At 46.5% G+C, this 24,475-nt stretch overlaps 1 protein-coding gene and 1 non-coding gene across 3 annotated transcripts in view; both read right to left on the reverse strand.

Annotated features, from left to right (window-relative positions):
- SERINC5 (serine incorporator 5) overlaps nucleotides 1-19,464 on the reverse strand; it is a 150,547-nt gene extending 131,083 nt beyond the window's left edge. For both annotated transcript variants that reach the window (XR_001115402.2, XM_003261521.4), the window contains exon 1: nucleotides 19,302-19,464. Coding sequence is in view for 1 of the 2 variants with exons in the window: in XM_003261521.4 (XP_003261569.1) it covers nucleotides 19,302-19,328 (27 nt within the window). In the remaining variant the exon portion in view is untranslated. The remainder of the gene's footprint in view (nucleotides 1-19,301) is intronic.
- LOC115831943 lies at nucleotides 2,251-2,354 on the reverse strand. The gene has a single exon (XR_004027432.1). It is a non-coding gene; the product is annotated as a small nucleolar RNA U13 (small nucleolar RNA).
- Nucleotides 19,465-24,475: the final 5,011 nt, after the last annotated feature.

Raw genomic sequence — 24,475 nt, forward strand, 5'->3', positions numbered from 1 at the left:
ATCCGCCCACCTCGGCCTCCCAAAGTACTGGGATTACAAGCAAGAGCCACCTCCCTACCAGCTGCCAGTTCTCTCTAATAATCAGAGAATACCCTCAAGCAATCCATAACGAAGGACAAATGAAATGAGCATTGGTGTTCCTCTCAAGCACTGGATCCAGCTATCTGCCACACCCCTCTGCAAGAGAAAAAAAAAAAGAAGTCAGAGACTCAGCCCTGCTGGAACTCTTGCTTCCAAAAAATATGCAATCGGCCAGGCACGGTGGCTCACGCCTGTAATCCCAGCACTTTGGGGAGGCCAAGGCGGGCAGATCACGAGGTCAAGAGATCGAGACCATCCTGGCCAACATGGTGAAACCCCATCTCTACTAAAAATACAAAAAATGGCTGGGCGCAGTGGCTCACGCTTGTAATCCCAACACTTTGGGAGGCCGAGGCGGGCGGATCACGAGGTCAGGAGATCCAGACCACGGTGAAACCCCGTCTCTACTAAAAATACAAAAAAATTAGCCGGGCGTGCTGGCGGGCGCCTGAAGTCCCAGCTACTCGGAGAGGCTGAGGCAGGAGAATGGCGTGAACCCGGGAGGCGGAGCTTGCAGTGAGCCGAGATCGCGCCACTGCACTCCAACCTGGGTGACAGAGCGAGACTCCGTCTCAAAAAAAAAAAAAAAAAAATACAAAAAATTAGCTGGGTGTGGTGGTGCGCGCCTGTCGTCCCAGCTACTCAGGAGGCTGAGGTAAGAGATTCACTTGAACCTGGGAGGCAGAGGTTGCAGTGAGCAGATGTTGCGCCACTGCAGTCCAGCCTGGGCGACAGCGTGAGACTCTGTCTCAAAAAAAAAGAAAAGAAAAAAGAAAAATTGCAATCCCGTGGCAACCCTCATTCCTCCCCGACCCCCATCATAAGGAAATAATTTACAGCTTCATGCTTTTCAAAGCCTCCAGCCAGAAGCCACTGCTAGGCAAAATGATTTGCATAAAGTGCCTCATTTAAATGGCTTCATACTCCTTACTCAGCAACCTGCAACTTCCACCAACTACACTAATGGTGAGATAGCACAGTCTTAAAAACCACTTTCTGTTAAATTCTATCATCCAGGCATAGAGCAGAACTTTCTGGAAAATAACTTAAACAACTGCTTGAGAGTTTAAGAGAAGGAAGGGAACAAAAAGTTTAAACTGATTTTATTATAACAAAATACAGCATAAAACCCCAATCCAGAGCCAGGCATGGTGGCTCACGCCTGTAATCCCAGCATTTGGGAGGCTGCACGCCTGTAATCCCAGCATTGGGGAGGCTGATGCAGGTGGATTGCCTGAGGTCAGGAGTTCGAGACCAGCCTGACCAACATGGCAAAACCCCATCTCTACTAAAAATACAAAAATTTGCTGGGCGTCATGGCGGGCACCTGTAATCCCACTACTTGGGAGGCTGAGGCAGGAGAATAGCTTGAACCCTGGAGGCAGAGGGTAGAGGTTGCAGTGAACTGAGATCCTACCACTACACTCCAGCCTGAGCCACAGAGCAAGACCTCATCTCAAAAAAAAAAAAAAAAAAAAAAAAAAAACAACACCCAATCTGAGATTCAAATAATCAAATCATAAGACTGTGTTTAAAATCCATAGCTATGAGCTCTTTGTTGCACTGCTCTGCAAAGACAGCAGATTATCTTTGGGAAAAGCCCAATATCCACTCATTCACGCTGTCATCATTTACCAAAGGCCAAGTGTGTACTGGGCACTGGAAAATAGCAAAGGCTAGGAGAGCACAGGGGCACTACCTGCTGTGAGCTGATTAGCTGTGTGGGCTTGGAAGATACCCTGTGCTCCAGGACCTGTTTCCTGGAGATAACTTGTTAGGTGGATATGCCACTGCCTTAAGGATCCTTCTAGCTCCAGAATTAGACTGTGACTTCCCAGATTCTCACAACCCCATGGACAGCCCATAAGCCATCTGAGAATGGCAATGCAGGACCTGGAGCAACGGGCATTACGCCCATCAGAAACCTCATCAGCAGCTGTGAGACTTTCTCTGGCTGGCTGCCAACCAAAGATTTCCCACAATGGTTCTAATTTCAAACTGCCTGACCATTATCCTTAAAAACTATTGGAGTGTGCTAAAAGGTCTGATATTTTGGCTTCTTAGTGAAATTTCTCATACCCAGAGGCACAATTCCCCTTTGTCAGCATGCCCCAATTTTCAGTTTATGGTTTGGGTGAACACTGGGATTCTTTTTTTCTTTTTTTTTCATGTCAGATGGGTAATGTACCAACGACATGACAAGATTTAAGGGAGGCACATCTCACAGACAAGCATGAAAACCCAATCATCATGCTTATGAACTAAAAAAGAAACTGGATTCTTACAATCAGAAACAGGAATATCAACTGAATTATGGTACCCTATGAGCCAGGAGCTACAGACCATGCCCACCTTCCACTCTGCCTCTTTTAACTTTATTATACAAAAATAGCTGTATCCCTCCGCAGGATACACGCAAGTCACTAAAGCCTTGAGAAGCCAGCAGGAAGAAGAATTAAACCAAATCTCCCTAAGGGTGAAGTAGAGCTGCCTCCAAAGATAGGAAGTTCCTGCCTCTGGAGTTGTTTATTATGGTATAAGAAATCGAGCACGATTGGGTCAGAAGAGCAGAAGACCCTTCCAGTGCCAATGTTCTGGGAGGTGGTCCAAAGGAAGTCAGTGGGGCCAACTCTCTCCCTCAGAAAGCTAACAGGGGCAAGGCTTGGTCAGCCTTCCTGAAGCTCTGCAAGTCCAAGGCTTCTGAGCTATTTATTCTATATTTACTTTGAAAACACAAAATTGTTCCAACAGGATAGATATGTTATGGAACAACTGGGCATAATAGGATGTGTATTTCTTTTTTTTTTTTTTTTTAGACGGAGTCTTGCTCTGTCACCCAGGCTAGAGTGCAGTGGTGCGATCTCAGCTCACTGCAACCTCCGCCTCCCGGGTTCAAGCGATACTCCTGCCTCGGCCTCCCGAGTAGCTGGGACTACAGGCGCCTGCCACCACGCCCAGCTAATTTTTTGTATTTTTAGTAGAGACGGGGTTTCACCATGTTAGCCAGGATGGTCTCAATCTCCTGACCTCATGATCCACCCGCCTCGGCCTCCCAAAGTGCTGGGATTACAGGCGTGAGCCACCGCGCCCGGTCTAGGATGTGCATTTCTGTCTATTGAGAAACACCAGGTAGAAAACTGCACCAAGCTGAATTAAGCTTCGTGGTAATACACAAAAAATGCACACAGCTCAGCTCAACAAGTGCACTGAGTCACACCAAACACATTTGATGTTACAACTTTCCATCCAATTCCAGATAACCCTCCTCCCGCTGCTTCTGAACTGCTCAAAAGCCTAACTCTCCAAACTCATTTCCACAAGGTAATTTCAAGACTTTTTCAAATAAACTGCCACATTTACAATAGTAGTGATGTATTTCTTAACCATTTAACATTTATAAAACTATAATATCATTTTTATTCAGTTCCTTTTTTCAAATGTGTCACTGACAAAGTTTTAGAATATTGTGCCCTTAACCAAATTTTCCCCGTGAGACCTGTGGTTTCATTGTGCAGTTCTGCTTAATGTGGTAATTTTTATAATGCATATGTCATGTTGTATTGTAGCAGAACTATTTTCAGGGCTCTAGTGTATTTACAATCGTTTTTTAAAATTACACTAAATGTCCAAAAGGAAAATAAAATAAACATTTATATGATTAATTAAATCATATAAACAGGTATCCCTCTGCTGCCCAGGCCAGAGTGCAATGGCAGGATCATGGCTCGCTGCAGTCTCGACCTCCTCAGCCTGGCTCAAGAGATCCTCCCACCTCAGCCCCCTGCCGAGCAGCTGGGATTACAGGTGCATGCCACCATGCCTGAATAATTTTTTGATATTTTGTAGAGATGCGGTCTCACTATTTTGCCCAGGCTAGTCTTGAATTCCTGGGCTCAAGTGATCCGCCCACCTCAGTCCCCAAAAAGTGCTGGGATTATAGGCATGAGCCACTGTGCGCAGCCATGTATTTCTGTAAAGCATAAAATATTGTTCTTAAATTAGTTTTCATGTCATGTTACTTAATTCATCATTTCAAGATTAAATCAGTATCTTGTAAATTGATCTGCCTACCTAGTGATTGGTTTCCATCACTAATGATAAAGTTTTGATGCTTCTCCCTTTTTCAAGGTGCTATATACTGTAATCCTTAGAACATCTTAAGAAATAAAAAGGCAAGGCTGGGCGCAGTGGCTCATGCCTGTAATCTCAGCACTTTGGGAGGCCAAGGTGGGTAGATCATGAGGTCAGGAGATCAAGACTATCCTGGCCAACACAATGAAACCCCATCTCTACTAAAAATACAAAAATTAGCCAGGCGTGGTGGCACGCGCCTGTAATCCCAGCTACTCAGGAGGCTGAGGCAGAAGAATTGCTTGAACCCAGGAGTCGGAGGTTGCAGTGAGCCAAAATCACACCACTGCACCCCAACCTGGTGACAGAGCAAGACTCCATCTCAAATAATAATAATAAGAAGAAATAAAAAGGCATATAAAGACAGTGAAAAATATTCAATTAGCCCTCTCCTCAAAAAAAGGTAAGAACAAAGAACAGAAGAGGAAATGAGCCAGGTTTCAGTTACTTGGGAGGCTGAGGCAGGAGGATCACCTGAGCCCAGGAGTTTGAGGCTGCAGTGAGCTATGATTGCACCTCTGCACTCCAGCCTGGGTGACAGGGTGAGACCTCATCGCTAAAAAATAATAGGAGAAAAAAAAAAGAAGGGGAAATGAAATGTAAACTGATCAACAATTTATAGCCTTAAACTCAAACATATAAGTTAATTACATTAAATGTAAATGATTCAAGCATCCGATTAAAAGACAAAGGTTGGCTGGGTAATATGGCTCACACATGTAATCCCAACACTTTGGGAGGCCAAGGCCGGAGGATCACTTGGAGCCAAGGAGTTTGAGACCAGCCTGGGCAACATAGTAAGGCCATTGTCTCCACAAAAAGAGAATTAAAAAAAAAAAAATCCATGTCAGGTGGTGCATATCTGTAGTCCTAGCTACTTGGGAAGCTGAGGTAGAAGGATCACTTGAGCCCAGGGCATTGAAGGTACAGGGAGCTGTGAACATATCACTGTACTCCAGCCTGGGCAATGGAACAAGAACTCGTCTCAAAACAAAACAAAACAAAAAAGTGAAACAAAACAAAAAGGCAAAGATTGTCAGATTGGATTAAAAAGCAAGAAAGACCCATTTCTATCACATCTATGAAAAGCATACTTTTAAGTATAAAAACAGATTAGTTGAAAGCCAAAAGGGTGATATGGCTATATTAGTATCTACCAAATACTAAAAAAAGACCCTTTTAGAAAAATAGGTCAGGAGGAGTGGTGGCTCACACCTGTAATCCCAGCACTTTGGGAGGCCAAGGTGGGTGGATCATTTGAGGTCAGGAGCTCGAGACCAGCCTGGTCAACATGGCAAAACCCCATCTTTACTAAAAATACAATAATTAGGCCAGGCGCAGTGGCTCATGCCTATAATTCCAGCACTTTGGGACACTGAGGCAGGTGGATCACGAGGTCAAAAGTTTTGAGACCAGCCTGGCCAATATGGTGAAAGCTTGTCTCTACTAAAAATACAAAAATTAGCCAAGTGTGGTGGCATGCGCCTGTAGTTCCAGCTACTCGGGAGACTGAGGCAGGAGAATCACTTGAACCCAGGAGGCGGAGGTTGCAGTGAGCCGAGATCTCACCACTGCACTCCAACCTGGGCAACAGAGTGAGACTCCATCTCAAAAAAATATGTAACATAAAAAAAGTAACTGGGCATGGTGGCACATGCCTGTAATCCCAGCTACTCCAGAGGCTGAGACATGAGAATTGCTTCAACTCGGGAGACAGTGGTTGCAGTGAGCCAAGATCGGGCCTCTGCACTCCAAATGACAGAGCAAGACTGAATATCAAAATGTTACACACTGTTATATTTCTTCCCTGCTATACAAACCTCTAGTTTTAGTAGGTCAGAGAGACAGATGACACTGAGCTCCTATCTCCCTGGCTGCAGCACCCAATTAAAGCCTTCTTCCTTGACAATCCTTGTCGATCTCAGTCATGAGCTTTTTGTGTGCTGAGCAGCAGGACCTAGACAGAACCCCTGGTCTTTAGGCAACATTCTTAAGTTCAAGAGTCCCGGGGGTGGCCCCTTCATTCTTGCTCCTTTAGTTCTACGATTATTTTTTAAACATACTTAATTCCCTATAGTAAATCCTCTTCTTTCTAAAATACCTAGAGTGATGTTGGCTTCCTACACTGAACCCTGACACACTGCATCACCACTTTACAGATAAAAAAAGACTCTTACATAAAACATCTGATTTATATCCCTTCAACAATCACTAATATTGTTAATGGGGATTTTGTCTCTTTAACAACATTAGGGAGACGGAACTTCCCCTACTTAACAAGAAAACTTAAGAACTAGGAACAGTAGTGGGCTCCCCAGCACTGGAGAGATTCAAACACAGATGCACACTGAAAAGGGGCATTTAAAAGGACATCTAAGCTTCAGATGGGTCATTAAAAATGGATGCCTTTTAAGGTACCTTCCAAGAGTTTCTGTGGTTCCATAACCTGCCTCAAAAATCAAGCAAGGCCCGCCATGGTGGCTCACACTTGTAATTCTAACACTTTGAGAGGCCAAGGCAGGAGGATTGCTTGAGCCCAGGAGTTTGGGACCAGCCTGGGCGACATAGTGAGAGCCTGTCTCTATTAAAATAAATAAATAAATAAACAAACAAACAAAATAATCAAGCAAGCAGCAAAACCTGGATCTCTCCAGAACTAGACTTGCCTCTCCAGAATTTTTCAAAGAATTGAATCCCAGTTGATGAGATTCCACAAACTTTGATAGAAAAAGTAGAAGGTAGGAGAGAGCACAGAAAGTGGGGGATTTCTTTGAAGGAAAAAAGGGGATGGAGGGCTACCCTTGGACTCGATTTTGGCAGAACTTAAAGAATAGTTAAACTTCAGCATCCTGCAATTTGGGGGCAGGAAGCTGTTTTCCTACTACCATCCTTTTAGGCCCAGCCCATACCTCTTTAGGCTCTTAATCTGTACCTCCTTTTATCTTAAAAGATAATAACCTCCCCTCCCTGGCTTGAGTTCCTCAGCTCCCCAGCATTTCTCTACCTTCCGCTGCCTGGAAACAGGCTACCAAAACCCCCAAGCACTTTTTTTTTTTTTTTTTTTTTGAGATGGGGTCTCATTCTGTCACCCAGGCTGGAGTGCAATGGCACGATCTCGGCTCACTGCAACCTCTGCCTCTCGGGTTCAAGCGATTCTCCAGCCTCAGCCTCTCGAGTAGCTGGGATTACAGATGTCTGCCACCTGGCCTGGCTAATTTTTGTATTTTTAGTACAGATGGGGTTTTACTATGTTGGTCAAGCTGGTCTCAAACTCCTGACCTCAAGTGATACGCTGCCTCGGCCCCCCAAAGTGCTGGGATTACAGGCATGAGCCAACCACACCCAGCCTTACTTTTTTTTTTTTTTTTTTGGAAACATGGTTTCGGCCAGGCACAGTGGCTCATGTCTGTAATCCCAGCACTTTGGGAGGCCGAGGTGGGTGGATCACAAGATCAGGAGTTCCAGATCAGCCTGACAAACATGGAGAAACCCCATCTCTATTACAAAATACAAAAATTAGCCGGGCCCCATGGCATGCGCCTATAATCCCAGCTACTCAGGAGGCTGAGGCAGGAGAAACGGTTGAACCCAGAAGGCAGAGGTTGCATTGAGCCAAGATCGTGCCATTGTACTCCAGCCTGGGTGACAGAGCGAGACTCCGTCTCAAAAAAACAAAAACAAACAAAAAAAGAAACATGGTCCCGCTCTGCCACCCAAGCTGGAGTGTCGTAGATCAAAACTCACCCGGCCTCGACCTCCTGGGCTCAAGCGATCCTCCCACCTCAGCCTCCAGATAAGCCAGCACTCTCAAAAATCCACAGACAATGATCTTCGATCTTCCTCTCTCACTTGACTTCAAGTTGTCGTCTGACCAGGCCAGTGGCTCCACACCTGTCCCCACCCTCCAGGCAGGCTCTACCTTCACTTAATTTCCTTTATTTCCCTGTTGACTACAGGGAATGTGTGCCTTTTAAATCGGAGATGTTTCTCAAGGTTCCAAGGTTAGGCTTTCCTTCTCATAAAAAACATAAACAACACAACTGCATGTGCAACTGCAGGATTGCATGGATCTCTAGAGCCCATTCAGGAAGGAGGACCCACTCTCCCCGTGCTCCCCTGCGTGGGCTCATCCACTTCTGGGGGCAAATGTCCCTGCCAAGGGACCCCCAGCTTCTTCCCCTTTTCCAAAAGATAAAAGGTGCAAAGCTGAGGCAAACAAACCCTCAATCCAGTCTGTGAAGAAGCACTGCCCCAGGCACAGTCTCACACGGCTAGCAAATTCAGCATCTATTCACAGGTCACTCCCAAGCACAAGCAGGGCTAGCTACAGCCTCTGAACTTTATTATTCTAGGTACCCAGCAAATATTTATTTATTTTTTATTTTTTATTTTTTGAGACAGAGTCTCAACTCTGTTGCCCAGGCTGGAGTGCAATGGCGTGATCTCAGCTCACTACAACCTCAGCCTCCCAGGTTCAAGCAATTCTCATGCCTCAGCCTCCTGAGTAGCTGGGATTACAGGCATGTGCTATCATGCCTGGCTAATTTTTGTATTTTTAGTAGAGACGGGGCTTCACCATGTTGGCCAGGCTGGTGTCCAACTCCAGACCTCAGGTGATCCACCCGCCTCAGCCCCAAAAAGTGCTGGGATTACAGGTATGAGCCACCACACCTGGCCCCAGAGAATATTTATCAATTGACATTTTACTTTAGGGATTGTCAGCTCTTTAAAAAAAAAAAAAAAAAGTAACAGCTAATAAAATAAGTCCGACAAAGTCCTAGAGTCCTTAGGGATAAGGCTAGCAAAGCTAAAGAAAAATTACCACTATAAAATCCTATTAGAGCAAACAGTTTCATTACTATGGAAACAAAATACTGCCATTGTTTCTGAGAATGGCAGTGGAGGAGATCAGTGAGCATGGAATCAAGAACAAAAGACTGAATTCCTCCCTAGTTCGGGTGAACCACACTCACCAAGGATCAAAGCATTAGGAAATCAGCCCTCTGTTAAATTGCTGAGACATAATGTGAGCGTAAAAACAAAACAAAACAAAACAAAAAAATGGAAAAGGCATTCCACAAAGACCTCATGAATTTTGTTTCAAAATGCACTTAGCTAGTTTATAAAAATGATACTTAAACAGAAGTCTGATTTTCCCATCTCCTCTAGTTATCTTTTCATAAATAAGATTTAAGGGATGTTATGCATGTGTTTTTCCTACTTCTGTTTTGACTAGACGGTTTTCATGAGAGTAAAAATGCTGTCTAATCACTATATACTGTAACCTTACTTCAAAAACCCACAAATTGTTTCAAAATTTACTCTCTGATAAAAACCCATTAAGTTTTTCCACAACAGCTGCTTTCCTTAAACATCAGCAATTTTAATCTCACAAGGCAAACTACAGAAAAGCCAAAAGTAAAATCCTGCTTCCCTTTAAAATTCAAACAGATGTTCTGTGTAATCACACCAACTCACTATTTGAATTTCCTACTGCCCTATACTGACTCTCAGATTAAGTTCTAAAATGTTTTGAAATATCATTAATATATAAGCTAGACGAATATGGAGATATTCTCACTGTAAATGTTTTAAAATACATTTTAAGCAGGGCTGCAAAGGTTTACTGTGGGCTACTTGGGAATGCCTAATATTTGGGAACAATCACAATGATTTAGATTGGTAACTGGATTGAAACTATTCTCAGGATCCAATCGTAACCCTAAATTCAACTGAAAACAGCAATGTGTAAAATTCACTAACAATGCGGCTTGACTCAGAACACTAAGAAAACACTGGGTCTTTACAAGTAGGCAGGTATAGCCACTTAAAGTACTAAAAATAGCTTGGTCAAAGAATTACATCCAATGGCTAGTTCTGTAGACATATCAGCTTATATGAAGACTTCCTTTTTAACATCAAGTTATCATAGATGATCTGGCCACATACTGCTCTGAAATAAAAGTAGACAATGCCATAATTACTGCAGTGCCCTTTCTGAGGCTCTAACTGGTGATTACATTAAAATACCTGGAAAACTGGAAAGTAAAGCTTCCATGTCTCATAGTCACTCCCAGATACTCTATCTGTGGGAAATCTACAGCCTCTATACAGAAAACGAGGGCGGAAAGCAAGCAATGGGGAAGGGGGTGTTACCTTTTATTTAATTAGCACAGAGAGATGACTCAGAGGCTGCCTCCCACACCTACAGACTGGCCTCTCCTCAACCGTGCCTACAAAGTCAGACTTCCTGCACCCCAAAGCTATTTGTCAGCTCGCCAGGTCAGCTACAGAGCTGCCCAAGAAAACATATTTGAATGAGCAACCATCAAGCGAACTCTCCAACTAAGAGTGCAACCTTCACTCTCCATACTGTTCAAGGTAAGTGACAGAGGATTATCTGACAACCTGAACTTAGCTACACTACACAAAGACACCCCTAAGCCACCCTTCCTGTATCAGCTCACCAGTGAGCTATATAGAGTAGTCCCTCCTTACCCGAGGAGGATGTGTTCCAAAATCCCCAGTGGATGCCTGAAACTGTGGATAGTACCCAACCCCATATATACTGTGTTTTTTCCTGTATATACATACCTATGAGAAAGTTTTGTTGTTGTTGAGACAGGATCTCACTCTGTCACCCAGGCTGGAGTGCGGTGGCACAACCATGGCTCACTGCAGCCTCCACCTCCCTGGGCTCAGGTGATCCTCCCACCTCAGCCTCCCAAGTAGCTGGGACTATATAGGCACACACACCACCATGCTCTGGCTAATTTTTGTGTTTTTTGTAGAGACAGGGTTTCTCCATGTTGCCCAGGCTGGTCTCTAACTCCTGGGCTCAAGTGATCACCCACCTCAGCCTCTGAAAGTGCTGGGATTACAGGCATGAGCCACCTTGCCTGGCCTCATGATAAAGTTTAATTTCTAAATTAGGCACAGTAAGAGATTAACAACAATAACAAATAATAAAATCAAACACTTATGACAGTATGCCAGCATCACTACTCTTGCGCTTTGGGGCCACTAAGTCAAATAAGGGTGACTTGAATGACCTGAACACAAGGACTGCAATTCTGCGACAGTGGATCTGATAACCGAGATGGCTCCTAAGTGACTAAGGGGTGAGGATCATAGGTAGACAGCTAGACAGCATGGAGATGCTGGCCAGAATTGATTCACATCCCAGTGGGGTGGAGTGAGGTTTCCTCACACTATTCAGAACAGGGCATAATTTAAACTTGTGAATTGTTTATTTCTGGAATTTTCCACTTAATATTTTCATACCCCAATAGACCTCAGGTTAACTGAAACCACAGAAAGCAAAACCGCAAGTAAAGGGGGACTACCGTATTTAGCCAACATCAACCAAAACATCACCTTGACGGAACAATTATAGGGCATTTTACTGCATTGTGCCCACATCTTTATAAAGATGAACCGGAAAATAAAAGTGCCAGTGCTAGTGATAAGAAACACAGGTCTCAATGTTAATGCAGTGGAAGCAAAGATGGCCCCCATCATGCAGCAGGAAAACAGTGACTCAACCACCATTTGGACAGACGTTATCTGTGAAAGTAATTGTAAAAAGAAAAGATCAAAGTTAAAGAAAATGTTGAAAATGACAGAAATATATTGTCAATGATGCCATCTAACAGAGATGAAATTAGGGATTTTTTTTTTCATTACTTTTGTCCTTTTGGGAATAGAAACACACCCAAACCTCTTAACGCAAAAGCTCATTAAGTGACTTTCACACATTCAACATTAACACCTCTAAAGAAACAATCAGGCCGGGCACGGTGGCTCACGCCTGTAATCCTAGCACTTTGGGAGGCCAAGGCGGGTGGATCACGAGGTCAGGAGATCAAGACCATCCTGACTAACATGGTGAAACCCCGTCTCTACTAAAAATACAAAAAAATTAGCCGGGCGTGGTGGTGGGCACCTGTAGTCCCAGCTACTCGGGAGGCTGAGGCAGGAGAATGGTGTGAACCCGGGAGGCGGAGCTTACAGTGAGCCGAGATCACGCCACTACACTCCAGCCTGGGTAACACAGCGAGACTCTGTCTCAAAAAAAAAAAAAAAAAGAAAGAAAGAAACCATCAAGTTTGAAGGTAGAAGACTATCTACATATGAATGTAGGCCCATAAAACATTAACAGCTACGATAAGCGGTGGGTGCATGTTAAAAAAACTTTATCAGTCACCCCATAATTCTGCAAAAAGAGTGGATTCAAATACAGCACTTCCAACATAATCCCAACTTTGCAAAGTAAAATTATAGATATTGGCCGCGCACAGTGGCTCACGCCTGTAATCCCAGCACTTTGGGAGGCTGAGGCAGGCAGACCACCTGAGGTCAGGAGTTCAAGACCAGCCTAGCCAACATGGCGAAACCCCATCTCTACTTAAAACACAAAATTAGCTGGGCGTGGTGGCGGGCACCTGTAATCCCAGCTACTCGGGAGGCTGAGGCAGGAGAACTGCTTGAACCCGGGAGGCGGAGGTTGCAGTGAGCCAAGATCACACCATTGCACTCTAGCCTCGGCAACAAGAGTGAAAACTGTCTCAAAAATAAAAAAAAATAAAATAATAAATAGTAAATATAAGTACCTGAATATAAAGCATCAAAATGTGGTTCTCTCTGGGTAATGATATGTGTGATTTCTCTGTTTCACAAATACTTCCCACATTTGTTCAAAAAAGTATCATCATGGAAAGAATGAATTTTTGTAACTGGATCCCTTCCAGTGGAAGCACCATGTAATATAATGAGGACCTAACATTTCCAATCACTATAAACAAAGAGCAATAGGGAACAACAGTTTTGTAACCAAAAGAGCTCAACAGGGGGTTCAGCTAGGTCACAGTAAGTGCTCTGCCTATAAGAAGAGAGGAAACATCCTTGCAGTAGCCAGGATTTAATTCCAATGCATCAGATGACCCAGTACTAAGTGGTGCAATCAAGTCACAAAGCAGAAATTCTGTGAGGACTCTCAAAACAAGAGAAAGATCATTACTGAGGAAACATTAATTGAGCTGGGACCTCAAAGTAGAGATTTGGGTTTTACAGTGAAGAAGGAAGGACATTTTGGGGGAAACATCATCATCATTACTATTATTATTTGAAACGGAGTCTCGCTGTCTTGCCCAAGCTGGAGTGAAGTGCCACGATCTTGGTTCACAGCAACTTCCGCCTCCTGAGTTCAAGCGACTCTCCTGCCTCAGCCTCCTGAGTAGCTGGGATTACAGGCATATGCCATCACGCCCGGTTAATTTTTGTATTTTTAGTACAGACAGGGTTTCACCATGTTGGCCAGGCTGGTCTTGAACTCCACCCACCTCAGCCTTCCCAAAGTGCTGGGATTATAGGCGTGAGCCACCATGCCCGGCCTGGAATCATCATTATTGTATGTGGTATGTAATTTATTTTTTAAAAAAGTCTTCTTCATGGACTCTGTATATGGGTGTGTGTTTTAAGCTGCATTCTAGGGGCATCAGTTGCCCTGATAAGACCTATTCCAGCAGACATTTAATCAAAGACCACACAGCTGGCCTAATCGCATTTACACCAACCAACTCTGTAATTTTTCACTTTCCTGACTCTTGAGCCACCGCTCGCTCCCCTCCTTACTCCCTTATTAGGCTCTCTTTAAAAGGCCCAGTCACCTCTGCACAAAACCTAATGGAGCTCAGCTCTTTCCCCTACAGTCAACAGTTACTGAATAAAACGTGTTTTTACTGCTTTAACTAATGTCCCGCTTTGTTTATCTTTGACGATGGATAGTCCCTGGTGGCATTCAAGGCTTTGTTAATTAACATAACGGACATTAGCAATGAGTTTTACTAGCCTGGGCAGCAAAGCCAGACCCAGTCTCTACAAAAATTTTTTAAAACTGGCCAGGCATGGTAGAAGGCACCTGTAGTCCCAGCTACTTGGGAGGCTGAAGCGGAAAGACTGCTTGACCCCAGGAGGTGGAGGCTGCAGTGAGCTATGATTGAGCCACTGCACTCCAGCCTGGGCAAGAGCCAGATACCATCTTTAAATACATACATACATACATATATAAATGGGTTTTCATTGAGGAAAATCTTGGTGATCTAGAAATAGGATCTGGCTGGAAATACCTGGGCCTGGGCATTCCTGCCTTGCATAAACTGGCTATAGAGTGAATAGGGCCGGCACAGTGGCTCGTGCCTGTAATCCCAGCACTTTGGGAGGCAGAGGCAGGCAGATCACCTGAGGTCAGGAGTTCCAGACCAGCCTGGCCAACATGACAAAACCCCATCTCTACTGAAAATGCAAAAATTAGCCAGGTGTGGTGGCAGGTGCCTGTAATCCCAGCTATTCAGGAGGCTGAGGCAAGAGAATCGCTTGAACCGGGGAGGCAGAGGTTACAGTGAGCCAAGATCCCGCCACTGCACTCCAGCCTGGGTGACAGAGTGAGATGCTGTCTCAAAAAAAAAGACAGAGTGAATCTTTACTCAGAATGGCAACCATGGGCTTGATCCTCTTGGTTCAACAGTCTTGGCTGCCCACCAACCAGAAGTTAGCTGAGTCTTGCCTACTAGAATGTTGGCGCATCTGCCTCAGGTGAACTTTTCAGGCAAGAAGCCTATCAGAGCACCAACAAGGTCAAAGAGCTGGAACGTCAGGAAGTCTCAGAACAGGCTGCATGACTATTCCATACGCCTGCCACTGTCTGTATGTGTGACAGAATTTGGTCTGTGACTTTGGTCTTTATGACCTGAATTAGGCATGAGGGAGAAGTTAAACCTCACCCAACCATTAACTACTGGCAGCCAACAATATCTACCAAAACAGCCAATAGCAGGGTATTCAAAACTGCACTGGGTCCATCTGGAGCAATTATTATTTATTCATATAGGAATAATAAGGAATAGCAGTCTGGTACAAAAGTCACCCAACTCAAGTCAGGTGGGCCAGTATGCAAGGCCTGGCTCTACCATCAGTCAGTTGGTAACATCAGTTCATTTATTTCTCTATACTTTAGTTGACTCATTCTGTAAAAGGAGGCCAAGCAGGGGTTTTGTGAGGAATGAATGAATTACAATGTATGTAAAAACAAAGCACATACTGTGGGGTGAAATAAATTTCAGCATTATTATTGTCATAAATGCCTATACTTGCCTGCAGTAAGCCCTCAATCTCTATTGTCAAACTGCCTTGGAAAGGTTGTCTAGATTTTCCAAGCACACACCTCTGCGCACTGTCATTTGCTTTTCTTTTTCTTTTTTTTTTTGGAGACAGCATCTCACTCTGTTGCTCAGGCTAGGGTGCAGTGGCTCAATATCAGCTCACTGCAAGCTGCACCTTCCAAGTTCAAGTGATTCTGGTGCCTCAGCCTCCCAAGTAGCTGGGAATACAGGTCGTGCACCATCACGCCTGGCTAATTTTTGTTTTAGTAGAGACAGGGTTTTCGCCATGTTGCCCAGGCTGGTCTCGAACTCCTGGCCTCAAGTGATCCACCTGCCTTGGCCTCCCAAAGTGCTGGGATTACAGGCAAGAGCCACCACGCCCAGCCTGTACTGTCATTTTCTGTAGCTAACTTCCCCCTACACTCCCACCTCCACACAGCCCTTAAGTTAAAGGAGAACAAGGAGCTCTGTGTTCATTACCTTGTCTCTAGGGGCCTAGCACAGAACTTTGAACCCATAAAGTGTTGAGTGACCACTCCCCTGTAATCTCTACCTTCTTAGCATCCATTAGCCAACACCCTAAACAAAACCAAAGTGAGTATCAGAGTAGATACAAAAATAAAATAAGCTGACTTGGATATTATCCTGATGCAGATGGGTAATGGCCGCTAATAAGTTAAGATTTGGGGGGTTCCTCACACTGCCAAATCCTGTATTACAGGCTTCACACTTATCATCACATGTAATTTTCACAATAACCCTAAGTACCACCCATTCAATAGTTGAGGTAAAATAAGGTAATAGAGGGTAAGTAATTCATCCAGTCACACCAGTCCTCATTGTCCAGATTTCAAAATTGAAACCCAGGTCTAAGTCCAAAGCCTAGGCTCTTTTTGGGTTACATATTGTTCATGATGGTCCTCAGTTAAAGAAAGTCGCCAAAATGTCTCTCTCTGACCTCAAATGTCTCCTGACTTAAATACCTAATTGGTGACTTGTCATTTCCATTAAGTTTATAATAGGCATCTCTAATGTAACAAAGCCAAGAAACTTGGGTTTTCCTCACCAAATGTCCTCTTCCTAACAATTTCCTACTTCACCTCAGTAATGCAATCATCATCTACCCAGTGGCTCAGGCCAGGAACCGAGTCTGTTTCATTCCCACATCCCACTTCTAATCCTTGCTCAAATCGTTCTACCTCTGAAATACACCCAAAGCCAATGATGTCCCACTGTACTCACTCCTACCGCCATAGCCTAAATTAAGGTACCACGCTGTCTCCTCCTGGGACTACAGCAACAGCCGACTTCAGGATTCCAGCTCCATCACGAAAGCATTTTTGTTCACTGCTGAAGCCTAGAACACTGCTTGCCCCTAAGAAGCAAATATCCACTTGGGTTTTCCTCACCAAATGCTGCATATGACCAACTGGAACTGTTTTCCTCACCTCCACTGTAGCCCCTGTTGCAGTCCAGTCTTCACAACACCCCAAGTATCTTCTAAGTGTAAATCAAACCACAGCTCACCCCTGCTCAAAATCCTCCCACAGCCTCTCACTGCAACCAGAATTAAATCCAAAGTCCAAAGGCGGCTGACAGGTTCTGGCCATTTCTGGTCCTGCTCTTCTCTCTGACCTCATCTAAGACACCCCAGCCACCCTAGACTCCCTTGCCTCTCCTCACCGAGCAGCCTCAACTCCACAGGCATCTTCTCAGACTCCCTCGGCAACCCTCCTCAAGGCTGCTTACCACACGGCCTTCTGACAGTACCAGTACCATATTCATTGTTTCATTGTTTCCATGTTTATGAATGATCTCCCCTGCCCAGATAGGCCATTGAGAGTAGAGATGCTTGTCTGACTTATGACTATATAAGCAGGCTTCTGGCACAAGGTAGGTGCCCAAAGAAACAAACAAAAGAATTGGTAACTTCTGATGGTGCTGTGAGGTTTTGTTTGCTTTTTTTTTTTTGAGATGGAGTTTTGCTCTTTTTGCTCATTGCCCAGGCTGGAGTGCAATGGCGTGATCTCAGCTCACCGCAACCCGTGCCTCCTGGGTTCAAGCGATTCTCCTGCCTCAGTTGTGTAGCTGGGATTACAAGCATGCGTCATCACACCCGGCTAATTTTGTATTTTTAGTAGAGATGGGATTTCTCCACGTTGGTCAGGCTGGTCTCCAACTCCCGACCTCAGGTGATCCACCCGCCTCTGCCTCCCAAAGTGCTGGTATTACAGGCGTGAGCCACGGCGCCCAGCCTGTTTGCTTTTCTTTTAACTTCCTACCGCCCCATCCACAGGAAATCACAGTGTGATCACCATCACACTGCACTGAGGCCCACCACAGTGATGCCTCTAGCAGGCCTGGGAAAGCAGGGGTTAACTTTGATTTGGTTCTTTCCAAAGTCCTAAGAGGGGAGACTTTAGAAACCTGCCAAAACATCAGTAGCAAAATAATTCTTTTACAAAACCCATTTGAATACTGGTAATTACAGAGCCCTAAATTAGGCACTTGGGAATGACAGAAAGAGCCTCAAGGGGACTTCAAGGGACCAGGACAGATGCCCCTAAAGAGCTATATCATTACTACGTAATAAAAAAGTGTTGCATCATGTTGGAGAAAAAGTATTTCAAAACGAGAATAAAAAATTTGCAGAGCTTTCTAAAAACAGTCTTTGCTGGTCCACCTTGTTCTCAAATACCTGGTAAGGTGGTGACCATTCTCATTCTCTTTCTCTCTCTCTGCCTGACTCAGGGGAAAAAAATCATTTCATCTCAGTCGTCAAAAGCCTCAATTTCCTCAACTCTGAAAAGGCCAGCTTTAATGTATGCCAAGCACAGTATTAGACCTCAAAAACCAAGACAGCTCCACGTGGCCACTCTAAACAGGACAGATTATCTGCCAGTATAATCGCCGGTTACAGAAACCCACAGTTTAACCCCTGCATCCCTTACAGCTGGCCTCGATTGTGGAGAGGCTGAGTGTCAGCAAGAACACCCCGAACCTGGATGCTCCCCCAGAGTCTGATTCGTTCGTGAAAACACTCCATTAAAACTCTGTACCGAAACGCTGATAATCCACATGTAAAGGGAGAAAGGAGCTCCACATCCAGGAGACTCACCTACTTCGTTTTTTCTAACTGCAGGAAGGAGTGAAACCAGCATTACAGGGCTAAGACGTACTAATTCTACACTGATGCAGTAACTGGTAGGAGACATAATGTTTTAAGACATCATAGGTTTAAATAGGCGAGAGTTAAAAAACAGGTTCGAACAAGTTTATTTGCAAAGAGAGGCAGGAAGGCTCCAGCTCTACCCAGGCAGTCGTGCTAGTACCGAGCTAGGGTTGGGTCGGGAAATTCAGGAAGCAGGGCTGAGTTCTCCCTTCGCCCAGACCTGCGCCCGGTAGTTTGGAAGTCAGGCTTCGAGACATTCTCAGAGGTACAGAGCCCACGCTCGACTACGAGATGCCAAGCGCAACCTGCCTGGGTTGTTTGACCCGAGTTTTATTCAGAGCATAGCAAAGGAGACGGTGCCTAAACCCACTTTTCTTCCTGGATTCATCCGACAAGCAGAGTGGAGAGGGCTATGGAGCTCGGCGCTGTTCACCAGTGCCCGGTGCAAGAGGCGACACGCCCCTAGAGCAGTCGGGATCCTCCGCCCGAGCCCGGCACTCCCCGCCCCACACGGAGTCCCGAAGGCCGGACGGGAAGACCCCGGGGTAGCCTCTCGGGCTTCCCCCAGCCCCTTCCCGCCCGCCCAGGGCACAGGATTTCCCGGACGGCTGAGCGCCGCCGGACCAGCCCGAGCGACCCACCCAGGCCCTACGTTCGGCCGCGGAGCTGGGAGCGCACCCAGGCAGGTCCTCCACGCCTAGACTCCTGGCCCGGTTCTCCGATCTGACAACCCCCGCGCTGCACCCGGCCTCGCTCACCTGGCCCGCACAGCACTGAGCTGACATCGCGGCGACCAATGCCGAAGGCGCGCTCGCCGGCTCCCCGCGCCGCACCGGCCCTCCTGGCTGCCTCGCGGCTCACACTTGCACGCAGATCAACCTCGGCCGAGCGCCTAGGCGCCGAGGCCTGGGTAAAAACAACCGCGGCCAAGCCCCGCCCCTCCGCCCCGCCTCGCCCGCCCCCAGCCCCGCCCCGCGCCCGCCCCTTCCCGGGCGCCCGGCGGCGGAGCAGGCTCGCCCAGGTCTCGCACTTCCGCTGGCGTCAGGCGGGTGGGCTGCTGCGATCACTTCCCGGTTGGGGCGCCGAGCTCCGGAGTCGGCCTCCAGCCTTCGGGCCCCACGCTCCGGGTCTGGTGCGCGGCCTAGCCGCGCTCGGGCCCTCGCCAATGAGAGCTCAGCGTCCCTCCGCCTTCGGATCCGGAGAAAGAGCTTGTTGCTGACTCTAAAAGGTTGGAGCCTTACTAAGCGGTTCCTGTCCTGCACAGACCCTGGTCTGCGCTCTGCCGCGCGCCAACTGGGACAGCCCACCCACGAGATCCTTGTTCCTGAAATCCCTTTCCGTCCCTCATCTGCCAAGAAAACTTTCAACTTTTGGGCTCTCCGCTCCGCCCCGGCTTCCTCGAATCCCTGGGCCCTTGACAGTTCTGCCCTGATGGCACTTTGTGAGAGATCCATTGAGAGCCCTTTCCGTGCCTCCCTGAATATTGATATGTTTTCCAGCCTCTCCTCCCGCGCTGGCCCAAGGACTCATTTTCCGTCCCTGCTTCCTCACTAAAAAGAGGGTGCCCAAGAATTGCTTCTTCCGTACAGAAGGCAGGGAGGCCGTCTCTAGGTTTTCTCCCACTCAGATCTGCTGTTCTCACAGCCACCTCCCCAAGAGGAATGTAGGTATTTTTTTTCTCTAAGACAGAGCTTCACTCTGTCGCCCAGGCTGGAGTGCAGTGACGCGATCTCGGCTCACTGCAACCTCTGCCTCCCGGGTTCAAGCAATTCTGCCTCAGCCTCCTGAATAGCTGGGATTACAGGCGCCCGCCACCACGCCCGGCTAATTTTTTGTATTTTTAGTAGAGCCGGGGTTTCACCATCTTGGCCAGGCTGGTCTCGAACTCCTGACCTCAGGTGATCCGCCCGCCTCGGCCTCCCAAAGTGCTGGGATTACAGGCGTGAGCCACCGCGCCCTGCCGTAATGAAGATATTTCTGTTAGTGCGATTTTTGCGCCAATCCTTCTTTGCTCTTTCAAATAAGCATTACCGTACCCATTTTAGCAGTGAGGCAACTGAAGCCCAGACAGGTTAAATAACTTGCCCAAAGCCTCACAGCAAAGTTGAAGAAGCAAAACTGGGCCTGGAATCCACTCGTCTGATCCCCTGGCACATGACGCAAGGCTTGACCTTAGAGGGACTCGTTTCCAGACAGAGCTTTGGCGAAGGAGGGTCTTGGGCAGGTTAGGAGTAGAAGAGGAAAGGTGAATGGGAACCAGGCCTTGGGTTATGAGCTGGGCAGGATTTTCCCGCATCTCAGATGCAGGCGTTTAGAGGAAGAGATATAATGGAGCAGGCCCTACTCAGAGCCATGAAAAGGAATGAGGACAGTTGGCTCTAACTCAAAACAAAAATAGGGTAAACCCAATCAGTCAAGCGCAGCAATCTGCTCCGTGGCGTTCTGTGACTCATCAGAAGCTGAGGCTCTCACCAGGACTTTCTAATGAGCTTCGCTGTTTGCTACGGCCGCGGTCACTTCACTTCAGCCCTACTCCTGGCCTGGGAAAGGGGCAGGCCCCCTAGTAGCTCGGGGTGGGGAGACGGGTGGAGAGGAAGGAGGGGCGAAAAGGGAAGGCGCGAAATCTACAAATGTTTAAGCCAGCTGGAACTCCGATGCCTCTTTGCCTTCTAGGGAAATTGACTCGACTCAGAACTCAAGGACCTTTCACAAGAGACCATTGGGTTAGGGGGCAGAGCTGGTAATAGAATCCAGCGCTCCGAACCCTGAATCCTGTGCTCTGTTTGCTGCTGAGGCTCAGGCCACAGCACCCCAAATTATGACTGTAGAATACCAAAATATGCTATCCCAAAATAAACTTCTTTGGCACATTTCAAGCTGGTTATTCTGAGAAACTGCAGACACGGGAGTAGTTCTGAAAAGCTGTCCTTTTGTAAAGCAAATTTACATCTATAAAGGAAGTCCACATCGTAAAAGTATCTGTGTCAGGAAGGCAGCTGCTCAGAGAACTTTTATTACCTGAGAGACTTTATCTACATAACAAGGCAACTTTTTTTTTTTTTTGAAACAGAGTCTCGCTCTGTCGCCCAGGCTGGAGTGCATCGGCAGGATCCCGGCTCGCTGCAACCTCCGCCCCCGGGGTTCAAGCGATTCTCCGGCCTCAGCCTCTGAAGTAGCTGGGATTACAGGCGCGCGCCACCGCGCCCAGCTAATTTTTGTACTTTTAGTAGAGACGGGGTTTCACCATGTTGGTCAGGCTGGTCTCGAACTCCTGACCTCGTGATCCGCCCGCCTCGGCCTCCCAAAGTGCTGGGATTACAGGTGTGAGCCACCGCACGCGGCCACAAGGCAACATTATTTACCATACATTTCCTCCACTAACTCTCCTATATCCTAACCTGTGGTGCCTCCCCACTGTCCCCACAGAAGCCCCAAGCCCCTATTTATTTCTAGCTCAGAATGCTATAAGCTTCAATCATCTGGCCCTTCATGTTTTGTGAGATTCCTGTGCTGCTGCCTATGCAGGTAATTAAAACGGTTTTTCTTCTGTTAATCTGTCTTATGTCAACCAGGCGTGGTGGCTCATGCCTGTAATCCCAGCACTTTGGGAGGCCGAGGTGGGCGGATCACGAGGTCAGGAGTTTGAAACCAGCCTGACCAACATGGTGAAACCCCATCTGTACTAAAAATACAAAAGAAGTAGCCAGGCGAGGTGGTGCGCACCTGTAATTCCAGTTACTCGGAAGCTGAGGCAGGAGAATCGCTTGAACCCAGGAGGCGGAGGTTGCAGCGAGCCGAAATTGTGCCACGGCACTCCAGCCTAGGCGACAGAGCAAGATGCCGTCTCAAAAAAAAAAAAAAAAAAAAAATCTGTGTTATGTCAATTTAATTTGCAATCCAAGCAAAGAACCTAGAAGGGTAGAGGGAAGCCATTTTTCCCTCCCCTGCATTGCTATTTCCATGCCAATGTGAGAGGAGTCTGAGAATGTGGATGTCTGCCACCTGGAGAAAGAGCCTTAATAACCTGGGCACTTGACCAGGCACAGTGGCTCACACCTGTCCTCCCAGCATTTTCAGAGGCAAAGGTGGGTGGATCACCTGTGGTTAGGAGTTCAAGACCAGCCTGGCCAACATGGCGAAACCCTGTCTCTACTAAAAATACAAAAATTAGCCAGGCATGGTGGTGGGCACCTGTAATTTCAGCTACTCAGGAGGCTGAGGCAGGAGAATCACTTGAACCCAGGAGGCGGAGGTTGCAGTTAGCCTAGATGGTGCTATTGCACCCCAGCCTGGGCAACAAGAGCGAAATTCTACCTCAATAAATAAATAAATAAATAACCTGGGGATGTGTAGCCTCTATTGAAAGGTACCAGAAAAGGATAAAGCCTGAGTTTTCGAGCCAGGAAGTTGCAAATTCTAACTCTATTGAGAAGTGGCTAGGTGACCTCTAAGCCTCAGTTTCCTCATCTTCAAAACCAGGTTAATAGTGTCAGAGGCATTTGAACCAGAGAGACTCCATCTTGAATAGGGACTGGGTAAAATAAGGCTGCGACCTGCTGGGCTGTATTCCCATAAGGCATTCTTCGAGGATGAGATGGGGGGTCAGCACAAGATACAGGTCACAAAGACCTTGCTGGTAAAATAGGATGTAGTAAAGGAGCCGGCCAAAATCCACCAAAATCAAGATGGCGACCAAAGTGACCTCTGGTCGTGCCCACTGCTCATTATACACTAATTGTAATTCATTAGCATGCTAAAAGACACTCCCACCAGTACCAGGACAGTTTACAAACATCAGGAAGTTACCCTAATGGTCTAAAGGAGGAGGAACCCTCAGTTCTGGGAATTGCCCATCCCTTTTGTGGAAAACTCATGAATAATCCACCCCTTGTTTAGCATATAATCAAGAAATAACTATAAGTACAATTAGTTGAGCAGCCCATGCTGCAGCTCTGCCTATGGAGTAGCCATTCTTTATTCCTTTACTTCTCTAATACATTTGATTTCACTTTATGGACTTGCCCCGAATTCTTTCTTGCGTGAGGTTCAAGAACCTTCTCTTGGGGACTGGATCAGGACCCCATTCTGGTAACAATATACTTTTTGTCCAATCACATTTTTACATGGCTGTCCATACTCTGTTGAATGTAAGCATAAGAATGGACAATTTTCCTGTATCTTTGAGTCTTCATTCTGAAGGCTCCCATGGCATGTAAAACTATGATCAAATAAATTTGTATGCCTTTTTTCCTTTTAGTCTGCCTTGTCGGTTGATTTTCAGTGTACCTTCAGAGGGTGATTTTCAGTGTACCTTCAGAGGGTAAAGGGGAAGTTTGCCCTTCACCCCTACATGGTCAGGCTCAAGATACCAAAAGACATCAGCTGAAAATGCAATCAACTTGCCTGAATCACCCACCCCAAGCTTAGGAAGCATACTTGATCCCACCTGGCCAAGGCTGGCAAAGTCCAAGGCCAAAGCTCCAAGCAAAGCCCAGTCTTCAGTCGCAGCTCCAGTTCCAGTTCCAGCTCCAGCTCAAATTTCCACGGATGCCCATGCACACCCACAAAGGATCTGGAGGAGAGGCCTCTGTCTACCAATGGGAGGACAGAAGGACTGGTGTGAGCCCTGGGCTGCCATCTGCTTCTGCATGGAGCTGGTACCCTTCTTTTCTATTTATACAAACAAACATGACGCAGGATCTGTCCATTTAAAAAAAAAAAAAAAGAGGCCAGGCACAGTGGCTCATGCCTATAATCCCCGCATTTTAGGAGGCCAAGGTGGGTAAATCACCTGAGGTTGAGAGTTTGAGACCAGCCTGGCCAACATGGTGAAACCTCGTCTCTACTAAAAATACAAAAATTAGCTGAGCGTCGTGACACATATCTTTAATCCCAGCTCCTCGGGAGGCTGAGGCACAAGAATCACTTGAAC

This window comes from Nomascus leucogenys, chromosome 2, assembly GCF_006542625.1.
Source record: "Nomascus leucogenys isolate Asia chromosome 2, Asia_NLE_v1, whole genome shotgun sequence".
Taxonomy (NCBI): domain Eukaryota; kingdom Metazoa; phylum Chordata; class Mammalia; order Primates; family Hylobatidae; genus Nomascus; species Nomascus leucogenys.